Source organism: Ammospiza caudacuta, chromosome 2 (genome assembly GCF_027887145.1).
Source record: "Ammospiza caudacuta isolate bAmmCau1 chromosome 2, bAmmCau1.pri, whole genome shotgun sequence".
Lineage (NCBI taxonomy): Eukaryota > Metazoa > Chordata > Aves > Passeriformes > Passerellidae > Ammospiza > Ammospiza caudacuta.
The window spans coordinates 76,831,416-76,847,309 of record NC_080594.1 but is presented as its reverse complement, the minus strand read 5'-3'; the positions used below and the strand labels follow the sequence as shown (position 1 = coordinate 76,847,309).

General features: G+C 41.3%; 1 protein-coding gene across 1 annotated transcript; it reads right to left on the bottom strand.

Moving 5' to 3' along the window:
• Positions 1-10,159: 10,159 nt before the first annotated feature.
• On the bottom strand, positions 10,160-13,030 carry SLITRK5 (SLIT and NTRK like family member 5). Its single transcript, XM_058800181.1, has one exon. It carries the CDS (start codon positions 13,028-13,030, stop codon positions 10,160-10,162), a length of 2,871 nt encoding a protein of 956 aa, XP_058656164.1.
• Between the last annotated feature and the right edge of the window lie 2,864 nt (positions 13,031-15,894).

Genomic DNA, 15,894 nt, shown 5'->3' with positions numbered 1-15,894 from the left:
GAAACCGAACTCGTTTTACCTTTGAAGGTCCTCAGGCCTTTTCAAACATATCAAAATGCTCTCTGATACACACACCTAACTGTGTATTTTCTACACGAGTAAATCCAGAAAAGACCTTTTCATAGGAAGAAAATACTTTTGTAGCAGTAATCATAATCCTAACATGTTCAGAAACACTTCTTTCTCCATTGCACAAACCAGAACTCAGATTAAGCATCGGCATAAGTTTGTGTATGTCAGACATATATTCAAATTCCAAATTTCAAACACAAAAGTATGTAACCAAAAATTTCTGACAGAACCCAATGGGACAACTCACATAAATAAAATTTTCAAATGTGGAAGTAGTCAGAGAATCAAAATTTACTTTGGAAATTTTGTCTTTGTTGCTGTGTTAAATGATTTTGTTTGGGTTGTGAAGTAATACTGAGTTTTGATTAAGTGAACATTTGTGAGGCCTTACATTGACACACAGACTTTGAGATAAGGGTACCTAAGTCTAAGACAAACATAAAATAGAACAGTTTCACTAAGTAACTGTGAATTGAAGTTACATAGTATTGATCAGACCAAAGATGGGAATTTTTTGGTATTTCACCATAGATGATTATATAGAGCAGTAATTCTCAAACTTTTAAACAGCAAATGAGGCAAAAATAACACACAATTTAACATTAAAGAAAAATAAATCTGAGTTATTTGGACAATTGCTCATAAAATAAAGATAGACTGATGAGATGGGAGTTTTCTTCCTCCAAAATTAAAGCTCTGATCCTAACTAAATCTAACAAAAACTTCTTAGTAATCCAAGAAGTCTTAAGAAATATTTAATTACAGATAACACTTGGTATATAAAATATACTGAAAATTATAGAACACATTCATTGTATACAATTATGCATGGATAAAAACATTACCCATCATAAACACATTCAATTATATCTCTAAAAACTGGTGAATTTAGAATCATTATCTTAACTACTTCTCATATTTTAGAAAAAACTTTTTGCAAGAGAGTAGTAACTTTATTCTTTAGGAAAAAGTATTCTTAAGGAAGAATTAATGGATATGTTAGTACAATATGCATTAGTAGACTCTTACCATTAAAAATTTATTAAGTAATATATTGCACGATAAAACTAATAGATTCTACTGTTCAACATGATAATATGGCACATTGCCACTTACTTGTTGGAAGTTATTACTTGTCAGGCCAAAAAGTTAAAAATAAACATTTCAAACCAATCAGAAATTGTCAATAAGAAGATGAAGTTCACTTTATGACTTAAATCACTCTGCTGGAAAGCTTCATTATATAAGCACTGCCTAATTACAGGACAAATCCTGTCTTTGAGATAAGGTGCATTAAAAAAAAATAACTGAAAACAAGGAAACAAAAAAATCCCTAAACAAACAAACAAAAATCTGAACAGGGTGGTGACCCAGACACACACATACATAAAAATGCATGTTTATACAGGCATGTATTTGTGTTACAACTTTACACTAATGATGCTATAGGTAGAATTTTTTTTTTCAAAATTCCTACCTAAAACATAATTTTCTTTGACAACCATGAGGATTTTGCTTAAGGTGTTACACCTGCAACAAAAAAACTACAAAACCAAACACACTTCATCACTGCCTCACAATGTAAGAATGGAGAGAGGAGAAACGTAGACCATGTGATTCTCCTTAGAAAATCAATAGCTATTTAGAAGAGTACAATATTTTTCTTTAAAAGAAATAAACACACTGAAGAACAATAGCTTAGATCCCTTTGCACACAACCGAGCTCTGTACTTAAAATAAAATGCAGCTTTCAAAGCAAAGGCAGGCAGTTTGATTCATTAATGTGTAGGGAAAAAAGAATGACGGGGAAACATAAAACTAAAACAAAAAATACGCAACTGTTACCGCTCTTTCAAAGAGTTAGAATGTTTTTAAACCTTAATGTTATAAACTTGAAGAACCCATCAATATAAAATATTTAAAATAATTTCCACCACCAGCATTGACTACATTGCATGATATGTTTGGATGCATGTAAGGAAAAAAAATCCACCCTTAAAAGACCAAGCATCATTTAATCACTATAAACATGAAAACAACCTTAGGATAAAGCCAAAGCTGTTACTGATAGAGATGATATAACCAGCTGAGATTTGAAACACCTTTGTAGTGGGGATTTCTTCTGCATGGTAGGCCAATAAACAGTCTCTAACAGGAAAAGAAAAAACATACAGAGTAAAGACATGACATGCTTCTAAAAGAGTAAAATCAATGGAAGAATTTTCACTCACTTCAAAACCATCAAATATACTGATTAGGCAATTTTTCCTTTGATGCACTTTTCATCATCACTAAAAGAAGATATTTATACTTGGGAATAAATGATTCAGCATATTATTCATTCTTTGAAAGTGATTCAAGTTCTTTGATGTTAGTGTAGGCATTTCTTACAAATTTGAAAACAGAAAAATGTACATATTCTCGAATTTTGAGCTTAATTTGAAGAATATTGTAATCTAGACATTTTGGTTTGTTATAAATTACCAGATGCCATCTAACCAGATGTGCAGCGCTGTACACAACTACAAATAAACTCATGTAACCACATCATTACATCACTTACAGAGTTGCATGTATGGCTTCCAATAAAAATATGAGAAAACTACTTAAAAGTGGATAATTAATAAATATTAGATAAACTTAATGACATATTCAATTCAACTTAGCAAACTGCCAACCTGAAAATGCTCTTAAAATGTTTAATTTTCCATATTTTAAAAATGAATTTCCAATGATAAAATTGTATCATTGCTGAAGAGTACCAACGCTGAGAACGACCCTGTTATAATTTTCAGCAGAAAGCAACTGCCAGTGGGACGAACAGCTTTAGTATAGCTGTAACTAAAAGACTGATTAGCTCACCTAAGTTCAGCATTTAGAAAGTGAACAAATCTTTGTCATTACTTGTAATAATTAATTGCATAATTAAATACCATTATGAATTCAGTATTTTAAAACTAAATTCAGATATCCAAAAGAAAGACCTTCCTGAGAACTCTTGCCTTTGTCAAAAATACATTTGTTATGTGCCTATTTATCCATTTGACTGGACATATTAATTGCTATAGTAGTAAAGTTACAGAAAGTCAATTTCAGGCCAGTTTTGCCATGTGATATTATGCCAAATGTAAAAGGTAGAGGCTTAAAATACTGGGATATTAATGCCTCTCAATCCATATTCAGACACCTGAAAACAGGATTTGAGCCCAACTTTTGTTCCTAGCAACTGCAACCCAAAATTTGTATTACTGTATTAGAAAAGTTGAAGCATTGTATGTCTGGACTGATTTTCTGGTGATTACATGGATATAGCATTTATCTTCTACATATGCTCTATGAAGAACTTTTCTTTCATTCCAAGCCTAAAAGCTCTCACTACTTACATGGAAATATTCTTACATCACAGTAAAGACAATTTTAATTAAAGAAATAAAGGTAGATATAAGTGTAGATGTACATATATATGTATATATGCATACTTATATATATATGTACACATACACTTTGATATACATATGTATATATATACATATATGTTGTTTTTTTAAAGTACAGATGGTAAAAAAATACAAATACTTAAAATAATACAAATATTAAAAATAATAATCTAGTTGGCAATTAAACACTGTTTTCAGAAATTCATAAATTGGACTAGACTTTTACCTTTCAAGTTTGAAAAATTTAACTCAGCGCTTTTGCTCTGAGCATTTTTGAATAAAGTTGATATGAAGTCTGACAAAAGCAATCTCATACCTTTTCCCCTTCCTCAAATATGAACATAAACTTTTTGCCATAGAAATGGTACAAAATTACAAAACCTGTTAATAATCTTATGTTCAAAAAATCAGATATACTGTTGAAATCATGAGAAAAAAATATTTTATTACATTAAATATTGAACTACACAATTATTATTTCAATGTTTTGTCTTATCCCAGTCTGGACATTTTTGGAAGATCACCCAGAACCATGTCTTGATATACAAATAGTAATCTTGCGTCCAGCCAGGAAAAAAATAATCATTTATGTTTGACATGGTCAAAAGTTTTCTGCAAAATTTAAAAATACTGTAAACATAAGCTTGCAAAATTGCAGCAAAAGTAGCTGCATCTTCCATGGCAGAAACACCACAAAGGGAACAATTTTTATCAATAGGTATTTAATCTAATTCCAGGTTTTGGGATCAAGTCCACAGAATTAAATAGAGATATATTGTCTGTTCATGTGGTTCTTCATTCTGAAGAGCCACATGTTTATCTGTGGATGTAAACTGTACTTGCCATGTAATCAGGACAATATGAGTCCAAGAGAAAGTTTACAGTGCCATATCACTGAACACATCAGTGTCAGTTAATTTGTCAGCAGACTGGAAATAGATGCGATTCATTTTAGAGATACATAGCAGAACTACTAATGTTTGTAATTACTGTACTCAAATTTTTACTGTACAAAACAAAAATACTAAGAGAATGGCTTATTTCAATGACAAAAAGCCAGACTTACAAGAGCAAGGTAAATATTTTGCAAGATCTTCAAGTCAATGGAATCCAGTTGTGTACTTACACAACTAGAAGCAAAATGTGGCCCATTAGCTGTAAGTTAAATAGTTAATTTGATAACCATTTAATTACAGACTTCATTGCACTTTATTTCTTTGTATATTCAATTAGCTAGATGCCTCTTGTTCCTAGGACCTAAATATGCATTTTTCTCTGCCCCATCTCTGTTCTGTTCAGTTTTAAGAATAAACAATTATTCTAAAGTGTAACAGTGCTTAGCATTTCTGGAGTGTCATCATACTGCTAGAAATTCTGAAATGTAGCTGAATAATGAACAGGAAAAAAATAAATTGCAAAAACTTGTAATATTAGGATACTATTTATACATCAATGGAAAAAAACACAAATATGTAAGACAGTATTGCTGGACTGTAAGGAGATCTGTGTGCTCTCTTTTCAGCAAAACACATTGCAAAGCTTCTTAGAAGGGTTGGGAAAAACAAATAGTGTGGCTGCCCCATTCAGACTGCTGCTATCCTGCCCACTTCTCTCATAGGAACGCCTCACTCATCTCCTCCTCCATCCTCTTGTCATTCCTTAGCTTGTGGTCCTGCATTTTCCAGGGTAAGTGGATGCTGCAGAATAGAGGTGCAAGTTCCCTACAATCAAATAATCAATAGAAATGTGACGGCTGTTTGAAGGCTGACAGCTATGGCATTGTGTCTGCCATTCACTTCCTCTTCTCTCCCCATTTTTATTGTTTAATGCCAGTAGTGCCAACAGCATTCTCAGTTCTGCATAAGACAGCAAAAGACTTCAGCCTCCTTCCCTGGTTTGGAGACGCTGTAATTCAGTATGCCACTCTGTAACCTAATGAAAGGCTATTCAGGTTCCCTGGAGACACTGAGCAATATAAAGAACCTGCCCTCTAAAAATGAAGGAGTTCTTGTTTACCCTGTCCTTCAGGATGTAGTGCCTTAATGGACTCGGCCCCCTGAGAGGGAACCATATGCATTAAACAGACTCTTAAGTTTCTGTAAGAAACAACATGCTGGTCAGACATTTTAGCTCCAGCTAAACAGAGATCTAAACAACCTACAAAACCAGGACTCTGCCTTCATTTTTTTTCTAACAACCACAATTAGCTATTCTTGCCTTTCCAGATATATCTTCTACATTGTTTTTACCACAGGTCATAAGCTCATTTTTATGCTTTTTACCAATTTTTAAAAATTACTTTAATAACTAAAAATAACTAAATTATTATGTGATAAAAGGTACCACTGTATCTGAATTCCTCTAAGAAATAACTATAGCTTTATAAAAAAGTTAAAACATAGGAAAACATTAAGAAATTAAATATTACAGTAGGCAGAATCAACTGAAGATGTTTTCACAACCTTAAGTGACCATTAAAATACTGGATGGTAAAGATATATGTATTAAAAATAAAGGTGTGAGAATGTGGGCTTTAGAATTACTAAAGTGGAAGCTGCATTTTTGTCAGACTTTAAACTGACGAGAGGACTGACATAACATCTGGTGTTTCAAACTGTGTGTAGGAATGTCTAGAAATTCCAGGCTCTATCTTCTGGGATTAACCACTTTAAATTCAGCTAATTTTGTTACAGACGAGAGTAAAATATGAAAAAGGGAAGGGAAGGGAAGGGAAGGGAAGGGAAGGGAAGGGAAGGGAAGGGAAGGGAAGGGAAGGGAAGGGAAGGGAAGGGAAGGGAAGGGAAGGGAAGGGAAGGGAAGGGAAGGGAAGGGAAGGGAAGGGAAGGGAAGGGAAGGGAAGGGAAGGGAAGGGAAGGGAAGGGAAGGGAAGGGAAGGGAAGGGAAGGGAAGGGAAGGGAAGGGAAGGGAAGGGAAGGGAAGGGAAGGGAAGGGAAGGGAAGGGAAGGGAAGGGAAGGGAAGGGAAGGGAAGGGAAGGTCTCACTCATGTTTTGCTTCCAGTAATTACATTGAGAAACCAGGATTTTTTTCCCTTTTTTTTTTTTTTTTTTTTGCTGTTGTTGCTGTTCATCACAGAATTTCATGCATTTAGGAACTTTTGAAGTAAAATGTGAGACCACATGAGTGATTCAGTAAGCTCAACATTACTTGTCAAAACACAAAAAAAAAAAAGAAAAAAAAAAGAGGAGAATATCACTTTAATAACTGACCTAAACCAGTCTTATAGCAAACCTAAAATAATATTCAGAATTCTCAAAATAGGGTGGATTTTTTTCAAACAAATTATTTTATCTCTTATTCTCTTTTTGAATCAGAGGGACATCTCCCTTTGCCAATTTCTATTCCCATCTACTTTTTCTTACAATAATTATCCACAGATGATATATCATTTTAGCCATTGAGTGGGAACTCCTACTTCCATTGAAGTCCTCATTCACAAACAGCCCTTTCAGATATGTCTCAGGATGATTACTGACTAAAGAATATTATTTTTCATTCTGTATTGTTTTTCAAGGATTTATCTTCAGGAATGCACTTTATGTAGGCAATTGATGTAATTTAATCTTTTTCTCCAGTAACACAAGTGATAACATGTTTTTTTTCTGCTGAAGGTGAGTTGTCAAAAAGATTTAGATTAATTGTTCTGGTTGTAGAGTAGGCCATTAGAAAAATCCTTCATTAGCAGGTATCAAATGCACGTAGAGCACATGAAGCAGCAGTAGTACCGACCTCAGAAATGGCAGTGTTAGAATGCAAACACAGAATGTCAAGGGATTTCTTTCAGCTATTTCTTACAAATCCAAGCAATTCCTGCTCATTTACTCATTTGCAGATGCTGCCTCTTTGTGGCAGAATGCCACGCAAAATGTACCTTTCACACTAAGGACCTCATCCTATGCTTGTACTGACACCTATGCAAACTCATAAACATGAGTTTAGAACCACACAGGAAAGATATATATACACACATGAACTGACACAAAGTTTGCAGGAGCTTCTCCGTCAATCCTCTCTGAACTAGCCTTTCTCTGGCAAAGTCAGCGAGGCTGAAAATTCTCTTACTTATACCCATTTAACAACAGCATGCCTCTACTGAGCTTAAATGGAAGAAGAACCAGGCCACTGGTTTCAGCAATAGTTATAAAGACAGCAATTCAAACTTAGGGCTCCAAAACTGCACCTCAGGCAGCCACACACACATCTCTCACTGGTGTCAATGGGAAGTCTGCAGGATGGAGAGCAGTGAACAGAATAGCCATTTGTTATGTCTCTTGTGACAAAAGAACACTCCTCAGCTCTGCATTTCAAACTAAAATAACACTCCACTTACTAAACTGTCCAAGCTAAATACAGTCATGCTTGTTTTTTGATTTTTTTTTTTTTTTTTGCTTTTGCTCGGTGTGGGTGGCATTGAGGGAAGAACACACGCCAAGAAAACATTTTTCTTGAATTCCAACAGACCAGTTATACAGCTTTGTTTTTGTAGAAAGTGACAGATTGTACATGGGTAGGAAATTCAGAATAGAACAGAGCCCTTTAGCAATAAAAGATGTACTAGTGAGCAACTCTGGAAACAATATTAAATATAATAACCAAATGAAGAAAGAAAAGACATGTGAAATATCACTTACCCTGTTCCATATATTAAAGAACACCTCAGTAAGGAAACAAAATACAAATATAAAACTATCCTGTTCAATATGTTGTTGAAACATATACCCCTGTGTTGCTTTCTGACCCATGTTATATATGCTGGTAATCACCACATGTCGTGTTTCGAAAACAGAGAACACATTATGTTTTGCCTAGAACATCAGATCTTTCTGACGAGCCTTAATTGCTAGTAAGGAGAACCCAATGTACAAACAGATTATTTTGGCCAGAAATTTTAAAGTTCAGATACTCATTACTTCAGGATCTTACATTTGAAATATTTACCAAGTGTTTATTCAGAAACTATTAAAAAATCACATGTGCTGGGATACATATGAGACATCAATTGTCCCATCTTACAGTGATGCTGTGTTTATGAATATCCTTGCCATTGCCTGCTGCCCAAAGGGGTAAAGACATTTTATAGAGATGTGTACAGTCCATCATTTGGTCTTTCAGGATACCAGTAAACATGTGGATCTGTACAAGTGCAATTGTAATCGACTAAACAATCATAAACTGGCTACAACAGTTGCAAAATCATTATATTTTGGTTAACTAATACAAATTTTTTTTAAAAAAAGAAAAAAATGAAACCGACAAATCAAAAATGAACCTTTTTTTACTGATAAAATGAATGCCTTCTACATGTCCCTCACTAGTTTGCCCAACCAGACTCCTGAGCAGGAGGTTGCTAAAAGACACATTTTTTCAATAGAGAAACATGATATTTTTCCTATTGTGATCAGATTTTATGTCTCCGATTGTCTATTAAGATTTGGTCATAACTGGCATTATCTATAGAGATTTCAAAGGTCCTTCTGATACTATATCAGATTTGGGAAAAAAGCTCTCACTGTAGTGCAATACTTTAAAGCAATCCACAACCTTTGGACCCCATCCTAAAAAAAAAAAAAAAAAAAAAAAGGAAAGAAAGAAACACTCAAACATTCCAGTATTTTTACTTGTAAGAAGAATTCTGCATCCTCTTTCCTAATTTTTGGGCTTTTGACAAACTTTGCCCAATGAGTGAGTCTCCAGAACTACACGCATTGGTAAAGTTGTCCATGTGCTTAAGTGCCTGCAGGATGAAGGCCTAAGCTGGGACTTCTTTCACAAACAGAGATACTCAAGTGAGTTAAAAATTTGCAAGATTAGGCCCTAAAATAGTGAAGGAAAGAGAAATGCTAATGTGCATATAAAAATAGGTGCTACAATAAAATATTTTTTTATATTTCATCAATAAGTTATTTTCACTAACCAGTTATGGATCATATATCTCTGCACTCTTTATTGATTTGTCCACATCTACAGTGATCCCTTTAAAGATCATAATATATATTTTTTTTTTAATTCAAAAGTCCAGAAAGTATACAAACACATCCTTAAAAAAAGGAAACCTTGTATTAAAGTCGGGGTGTGCTAATCTCTCCATAAAAGCCATTTAGACTCACCCATGGCTAAAAGGGGAAAATGTGCGCTGTACTCTTCAACCAGAGAGAAAATTAAACTAAAGAATGTCTGTTAAAAAAAAAAAAAAAAAAAAAAGGGCAAAAAAAAAAAAAAAAAGCACGACCTGAATCCTGAATGTGACCTGACAAGAAACCATGAAACCTCCTGCCACCTTCCCCAAACACACATGGACACCCGCACAATGCCAGTGCTGTGCCCATTTTACACAATAGGCGTTCTCCGACTTCCAAATGCAGTAACAGAAAAGAAAAACCAAAACCAAACCAAACTGAACAGCACACCCTTTCAGAATCATTCCCCGAAGCTGAAAAGTCCTGTGCCAAGGCACTTCACCCTACAATAAAATGAATTAAAGGGGGAAAAAGAGGCAGGGGGGGCGAGGTGTGTGTGTGTAGGGAGGTCAGCATTTACGTTTCTTTGTTTTGCGTGTGGTTGTTAAATACAAATACTCTAGAGAAGGAGCTGCTGAGACTGGCGAGGGGACGGGGGGCGGGGGGGCTGTTTCTCAGAACTGGCTGAATGTGGTCTGTTTTTCCAGCACTTCGAGGTAGTCCGGCTCTGCGTTTAGTTTTGCTTTTAGCTCCAGATACTCGTTCCTGTTGGGCTCTACAAAGACAGTACTCGGGGGGCTGTAGAGCACCGTCTCCCGGAGCCTGGCGTCCCCCGGCCCCGGGTGCAAGTACTGGTGGGCACGCCTAAGGTCATAGTTGGGCGAGTACGTGTAGGCGGCGGGGAGCTTGGGGTAGTCGGGGAGGGTGGAGCCGGGGGTGCCCAGCGTGGAGGGGGAGTGTTTGTCGGGCTCCAAAATGCCCCTGTAAAAGCGGTCGGCGTCTTGCACCGGCGAGAGCAGCTCCTCCCGCGGCTCGATGGTGCTCACGCTGTACGCGGGGCTGCGCGCCGGCGCATCCTCCCCGCCGGGCGCCGCGGGCGGCGGGGGCGGCGGCGCGCCCCCCCCGGGCGGCAGCGGGTGGCTGCTGTAGGTGACCTTGAGCTCGTGAAGGTCTTTGTAATCCTCGCCCGAGTTGCCCTCCCGGGAGCGGTAGATGGGGTTCTTGCACATGTGGCCCAGCGGGTGCGGGATGTACTCGTAGACGTGGCCGGCAGGGGTCTTCACCTTGGGCAGCGCCGCGCCCCCACCGCCGCCGCCGCCGCCGCCGCGGTGGGGCGGGTGCTGCTGGAGGTGCGGGTGGTGGTGGTGGCCGCCGCCGCTGTAGACGCTGTACTGCATGTTGAAGGAGCTCACGTCGGAGTTGTTGGCGCTGGCGTGGTCGCCCTGGCCCTTCTTGCGCCGCTTCATGACCAGGACGAAGAGCCCCGCCGCCACGAAGACGGACATGATGAAGACGAGCAGCAGGCTGAGGATCAGCACCGAGAGCGGCACCGAGGAGCTGCCGCCGCCGGCGCCGCCCGCGGGCGCGGAGCCGCCCGCCGCCGCCGCCGTGCCATTGAGGCGCACGGTGGAGGAGGAGGGGGTGGTCCTGGCCGGCAGCTGGCCCGGGGACGGCGTGGGCGTGGAGACGACGATGTCCGAGTAGTCGGGGCACAGCAGCTCCGCCCGGACGGCCCGCATGTCGCTCTGGGCAAACTTCTTAGGGGACTCGCAGATCACCTGGTCCACCAGGACGCCGGTGTTGAGCTGTTCCAGCCACAGCTTCATGCCCACCACGTCGCAGGTGCAGTCCCAGGGGTTCTCGTGCAGGTCGATCTGCAGCAGGGATTTCAGCTGGTCCAGCACCCCGCTCACCGGCAGGTAGGAGAAGTGGTTGCTCCGCAGGCTCAGCCTGTAGAGAGACAGACCAGAAAAAATGTTCCCTGGCAAAGACCTCAGCAGATTGTTGTTCAAAAACAAGAGCTGAAGGTTGGGGACGGATTCAAAGGTGCCTGCCTCTATCTCCCTGATGACGTTGTACTGCAGGAAGAGGTACTGCAGGCTTTGCAGCCCATAGAACAGCTCTGGGCTCAGCCGCTCGATCCGGTTCCCGTTCAGGTACAGCCTTCGCAAGTTAGTTAAATCCCCAAAAGCCCGGTCCTGAATGACCGAGATCCGATTATTGCCCAGATGCAGCAAATCCAGCCCAGTGGCATCCACAAAATCTGCCCTGCGTACCAGCGCAATGTAGTTTTCCGTCAGATACATCTTCTTGGGATTATAGGGTTTGGGCTGCAGTTCAGAAATGCTCTCAATCTTCCTCTCCTGACAATTGACATTGAGGCCCAGGTCAGAAATCTGCAAGTTGCAAGTGCAGGCAGTGGGGCACTCCAAAGGCACCGGGGATTTGGTCTGGTAGGCAATGCTGGGGCCATAGTTGCTGTATCCCAGGTCTTTCGAGGGCAGGCGGGAGGTGGGGCGCACCCTTGTCTTGTTGGGTTGGCGGGTCCCTTTGGGGGGCTTCAGGGGAGATTTGTAAACAGCTGAAGAAGAAGTGGCCACAGAGTTGACCGAAGCCGGGGTAGTGTGGAAATACCCTGTAGTGCTCAGTGGTGTCTGAGGTCTCATTTCATAATCAGAGATGAGCCTCCTGGGGCAAAGCTCCTGCTTAGAGACTTCATCCAAGTCTCGACCATGTAAGCGGAAAGGGGTCTCGCAAACCACATCTCCCACCAGCGCGGAGTATGAGATGCTGTCCAGCCAATCCTTTAGAGCAATCAACTCACAAGAGCAATTCCAGGGGTTCTCCTCCAGCTGCAGCTCCACCACTTTATCCATGTGCTGCAGGAGGCCCACATAGGGCAGCAGCTTCAGCCGGTTACCCCTCAGGTCCAGGTGAGTTAAGGGCACAAAACGGAAAAGGTTGTTGGGCAAACTGGAGAGGAGGTTATCATTGAGAATCAGCACCTGCAACAGATGCAGTTTGCTGAAGGCATTGGGTTCAATGACACTAATGTAATTATAATCGACCTGTAGGTATTCCAAACTCTCTAGCCCAAGGAAAGTGTCATCCCGTAAAAGTTCCAACTTGTTATTGTTCAAGTGCAGCCTCCTTAAACCTCTCAGACCATGAAAGGCCCCAGTTTCGATGTCTTGTATGTCATTGCTCCCCAGATGCAAAATCGAAGCCCCCGTGTAATTGACAAACTGGTTTGGGTACAGCCTGTTCAGAAGGTTCCCAGACAACAAGAGGTGGTAAACAGGGAACCTCGGTGGACTGATCTCAAAAAGGCTGATGATCCCTCTGTTTTCACAGCTCACTGTTAAGATGCTGTCCTTCTCCTCACAAGGACACGCATTATCACAGATTTCCCCATAATACTCGATGCTTTCTGCCCAGGAAAGGACTAGTGATGTTAAAGCAAATGCGATCGTCTGCAGCATCCAGATATGCATTTTTTTGTTGAGGTCCTGTTCCAAAGTTACTGTAGAGCAGCAAGCATACATTTTATTTCCTGTAGGGATAAGGAGAAAAAAAAAAGTAGCATAATAGGGTAGCCCCATAACATTTGAAATGGAAACAAAGTTTACATGTGTCTTCAGTAGGGTAGAGAATGGACTGTTCACCAACCAAAAAAAAACCCCCTCCTGTTACTTCTAATTCCCACACATTAGGAAACTGGATGACATGCCTTGATTAAAGGGTTGATAGGCAACTCCTTGTGAGTCAAATGCCTGCGGTGTCTAAAAAGGTGAGGTCACAGCAGGAATTGCTCTGGTTCTGTTAGTGTGGGGTGAATTTCAATGCTTCTTTGGATTTCCTTTTCACACCCAGCCCCATAAATATACATAAAATGGCTGTCAGTTCAGTTTCACGTTTCTAATTTAAGAGAAAAGAAACACCATTTTACGAGGTTTCCCACCTCCCCTATTATCCAGCTCCCTCTTCCCTTCAGAACCTCCCTGCTGAACCAGTGCACCAAGGTCTTCCCCTCCTTTTACCTTGATTTTAAACTGGTGATGGAAATACCATGGTAGGAATCCAAAGAAAAAATGCTCAGTGCTGAAAATGGCATCTTAATTCAACAGAGGGAACACTGACACATTCTCCACATCACACATTTTTTAAAACTCTTTTATGCTGGTCGTTTTTTTCCCTAGCTATACATTTACAAAGCACACACCCACCCACACAGACATGCACACACGCTCACACACACACACACATGCACACACGCTCGCACCCCCAGATGACTTTTGTGCAGAATTCTTCTGTACTGAGATTAAATACATTAACCTCCTACTTCAGTGCACTTAACAGCTCTCTTCAATTACGGAAATTGTGCATCTTTACAAAAGCAAGTAATATTAATTGATATGTGATCCCCTCCCAAGTTAGACACAATGTAACAGAGCTCATTTCAAGCAGAAGTCTCCTGTTTTCTCTCACACACACACACATACATACTCTCAAAAGAAATGTTTTAACCACTCACCCAAAATTTGTGAAAAATGTAAAACATGCAGGTCATCTTCGGAGTCTCATCCATATTTGACATAGCGCTTATTCCCAATGTTCTGCAAAACTAGCCTGGTAGAAGTGGAGAGATCTAAATAGGTCTCATGAAAATATCTCATTGCCAACACTCCAAACATCAGAGTTACTGATTATAAGCAGCGATGGCTGTCAGTGCTCTTCATCCTTTAGGGAAGAAGACACCCAGGCTGATTAAAAGCCAAGGAGGGTAGAAGGGAAACCCTACCATTGCCCTACGTCAGTAATTTAATGTCCGAATTCCACCTAGCTGGAAACAAATCCTTTCCTTTTTTGCTGTCTTTCTGACTCCTCGTGGCTTTCTTCTACTTCTATTAGTCTAAAAGCAATATGAATAGGGAAAATAAATGCATTATGTGTGTCGGTAGGGGAAGACTAATAAATCATCAGGTTTAAATGCTGGGATCTTGGACCAGGCTTGCATTTTCTATCGTCCACCTCAGAGCTCCAATCCTCATGACACAACTCTGGTTTGGAGGAACGCATCCTAAAAAACGAGAAGTCTCAGTACTGCAAGACATCTCCTGTGGCATCAGGTTCAAGGCTGCAAAACTAGCACTTGCAGCAAAGGCAATCATGCAGCAAGAAATCGGAAGTCTCCGTGAATCTCTCTAATTCTGACCAGACGTCAACTGGATTGGAATTACTCAAAGCAAAAAGGCTTCACTGCATAAAGGCAGCAGAAATCTCACTCAAAGGCATGTATCTAGCATATTTTTTCTCATCTCGATCAGATCCATTCATCCATTAGCCAACAGTTCTTCGGAGAAGAAGAAAAAAAACCCCACAATGACAACGTATTGAAAACCTGCCCGGTAGTGTTAAACTCCCAGGCATTTTAAAACTTTAATTCAATTACGGTTAGCAAAAGAGGCAAATACAATTTTCCCTCCCTCTCCCTTTCCCCTTTCTCTGACAAAAAAAAAAAAAAAAAGAAAAAAGAAAAAAGGCGGGGGATGGGAGGTAAAGAAAATAAAGTTGTAGCTGGCTATATGCAAGGTTGCAATCCCGCCCTGGAAACCCCTCTGTGATGACTGTGTGCTGCTGTTCGCCAGCTCCCTACAGAGGTTCAGATTGGGGGGGGCAGGCAGGGGGTGGGGGCGACGGGGGGGAGGGGAGAAGAGGAAAGGGGTTGCATCGGGATTTTTCTTGCGTGTGTGTGTGTGGTTTTTTTTTTTTTTTTCTCCCCGAAGAGTTCAACCCTTAGATTACCGCACTGCATATCCGGCTGGAAGCAGCTTTCAGTACCGCCGACAGCAGCAGCGAGCGAGCGAGCAGCTCCAGCCGGACACTGCCGCCCAACTGAGCAGCACCCCGAGTTGGGAGAAATGGCTTTGGCGGAAGGGGGGCGAGCGGCGGGGGACTGGGGGTGGAAAGCAACAGCAAGGGAAGACCCGGCGGGGAAGGGGCGGATGGGGGGAGGATCGACGAGGAAAGGAAGGGAGGAAGAAAGGAGGGAAAGAGAGCGAGAGAAAAGTCAAGCCCGGTACTTACTTCGCCCGAAATCTCCAGGGCCCAAGCATGGTGGCAGCCCATGAAGATGCCGACCCGCTGCGCGGGCGCTGCGCGGAGCCGCCGGGGCGGCGGAGGCGAGGATGGCAGCGCCGGGGAGCTCGGTGCGGAGCGCGCACGGGCACCCCCCGCACGCAGGCGGCGCCGAGGCACAGCGCGCGCTCAGGGGCGCGCACACGCGGCCACACGCGCCGCACACTCACCCTCACACACACGCGCGCGCGCGCGCGCGCCCGGGGAGCCGCGGGGGCGCGCCCGCCGCGCACGCGCGGCTCGGCGGCGCGCGCCCGCACGGCGGGAGCGG

What these genes read in the sequence shown, in the direction of transcription:
- SLITRK5 (XM_058800181.1), bottom strand. Translation starts at nt 13,030, where the DNA reads ATGTATGCTTGCTGCTCTACAGTAACTTTGGAACAGGACCTCAACAAA.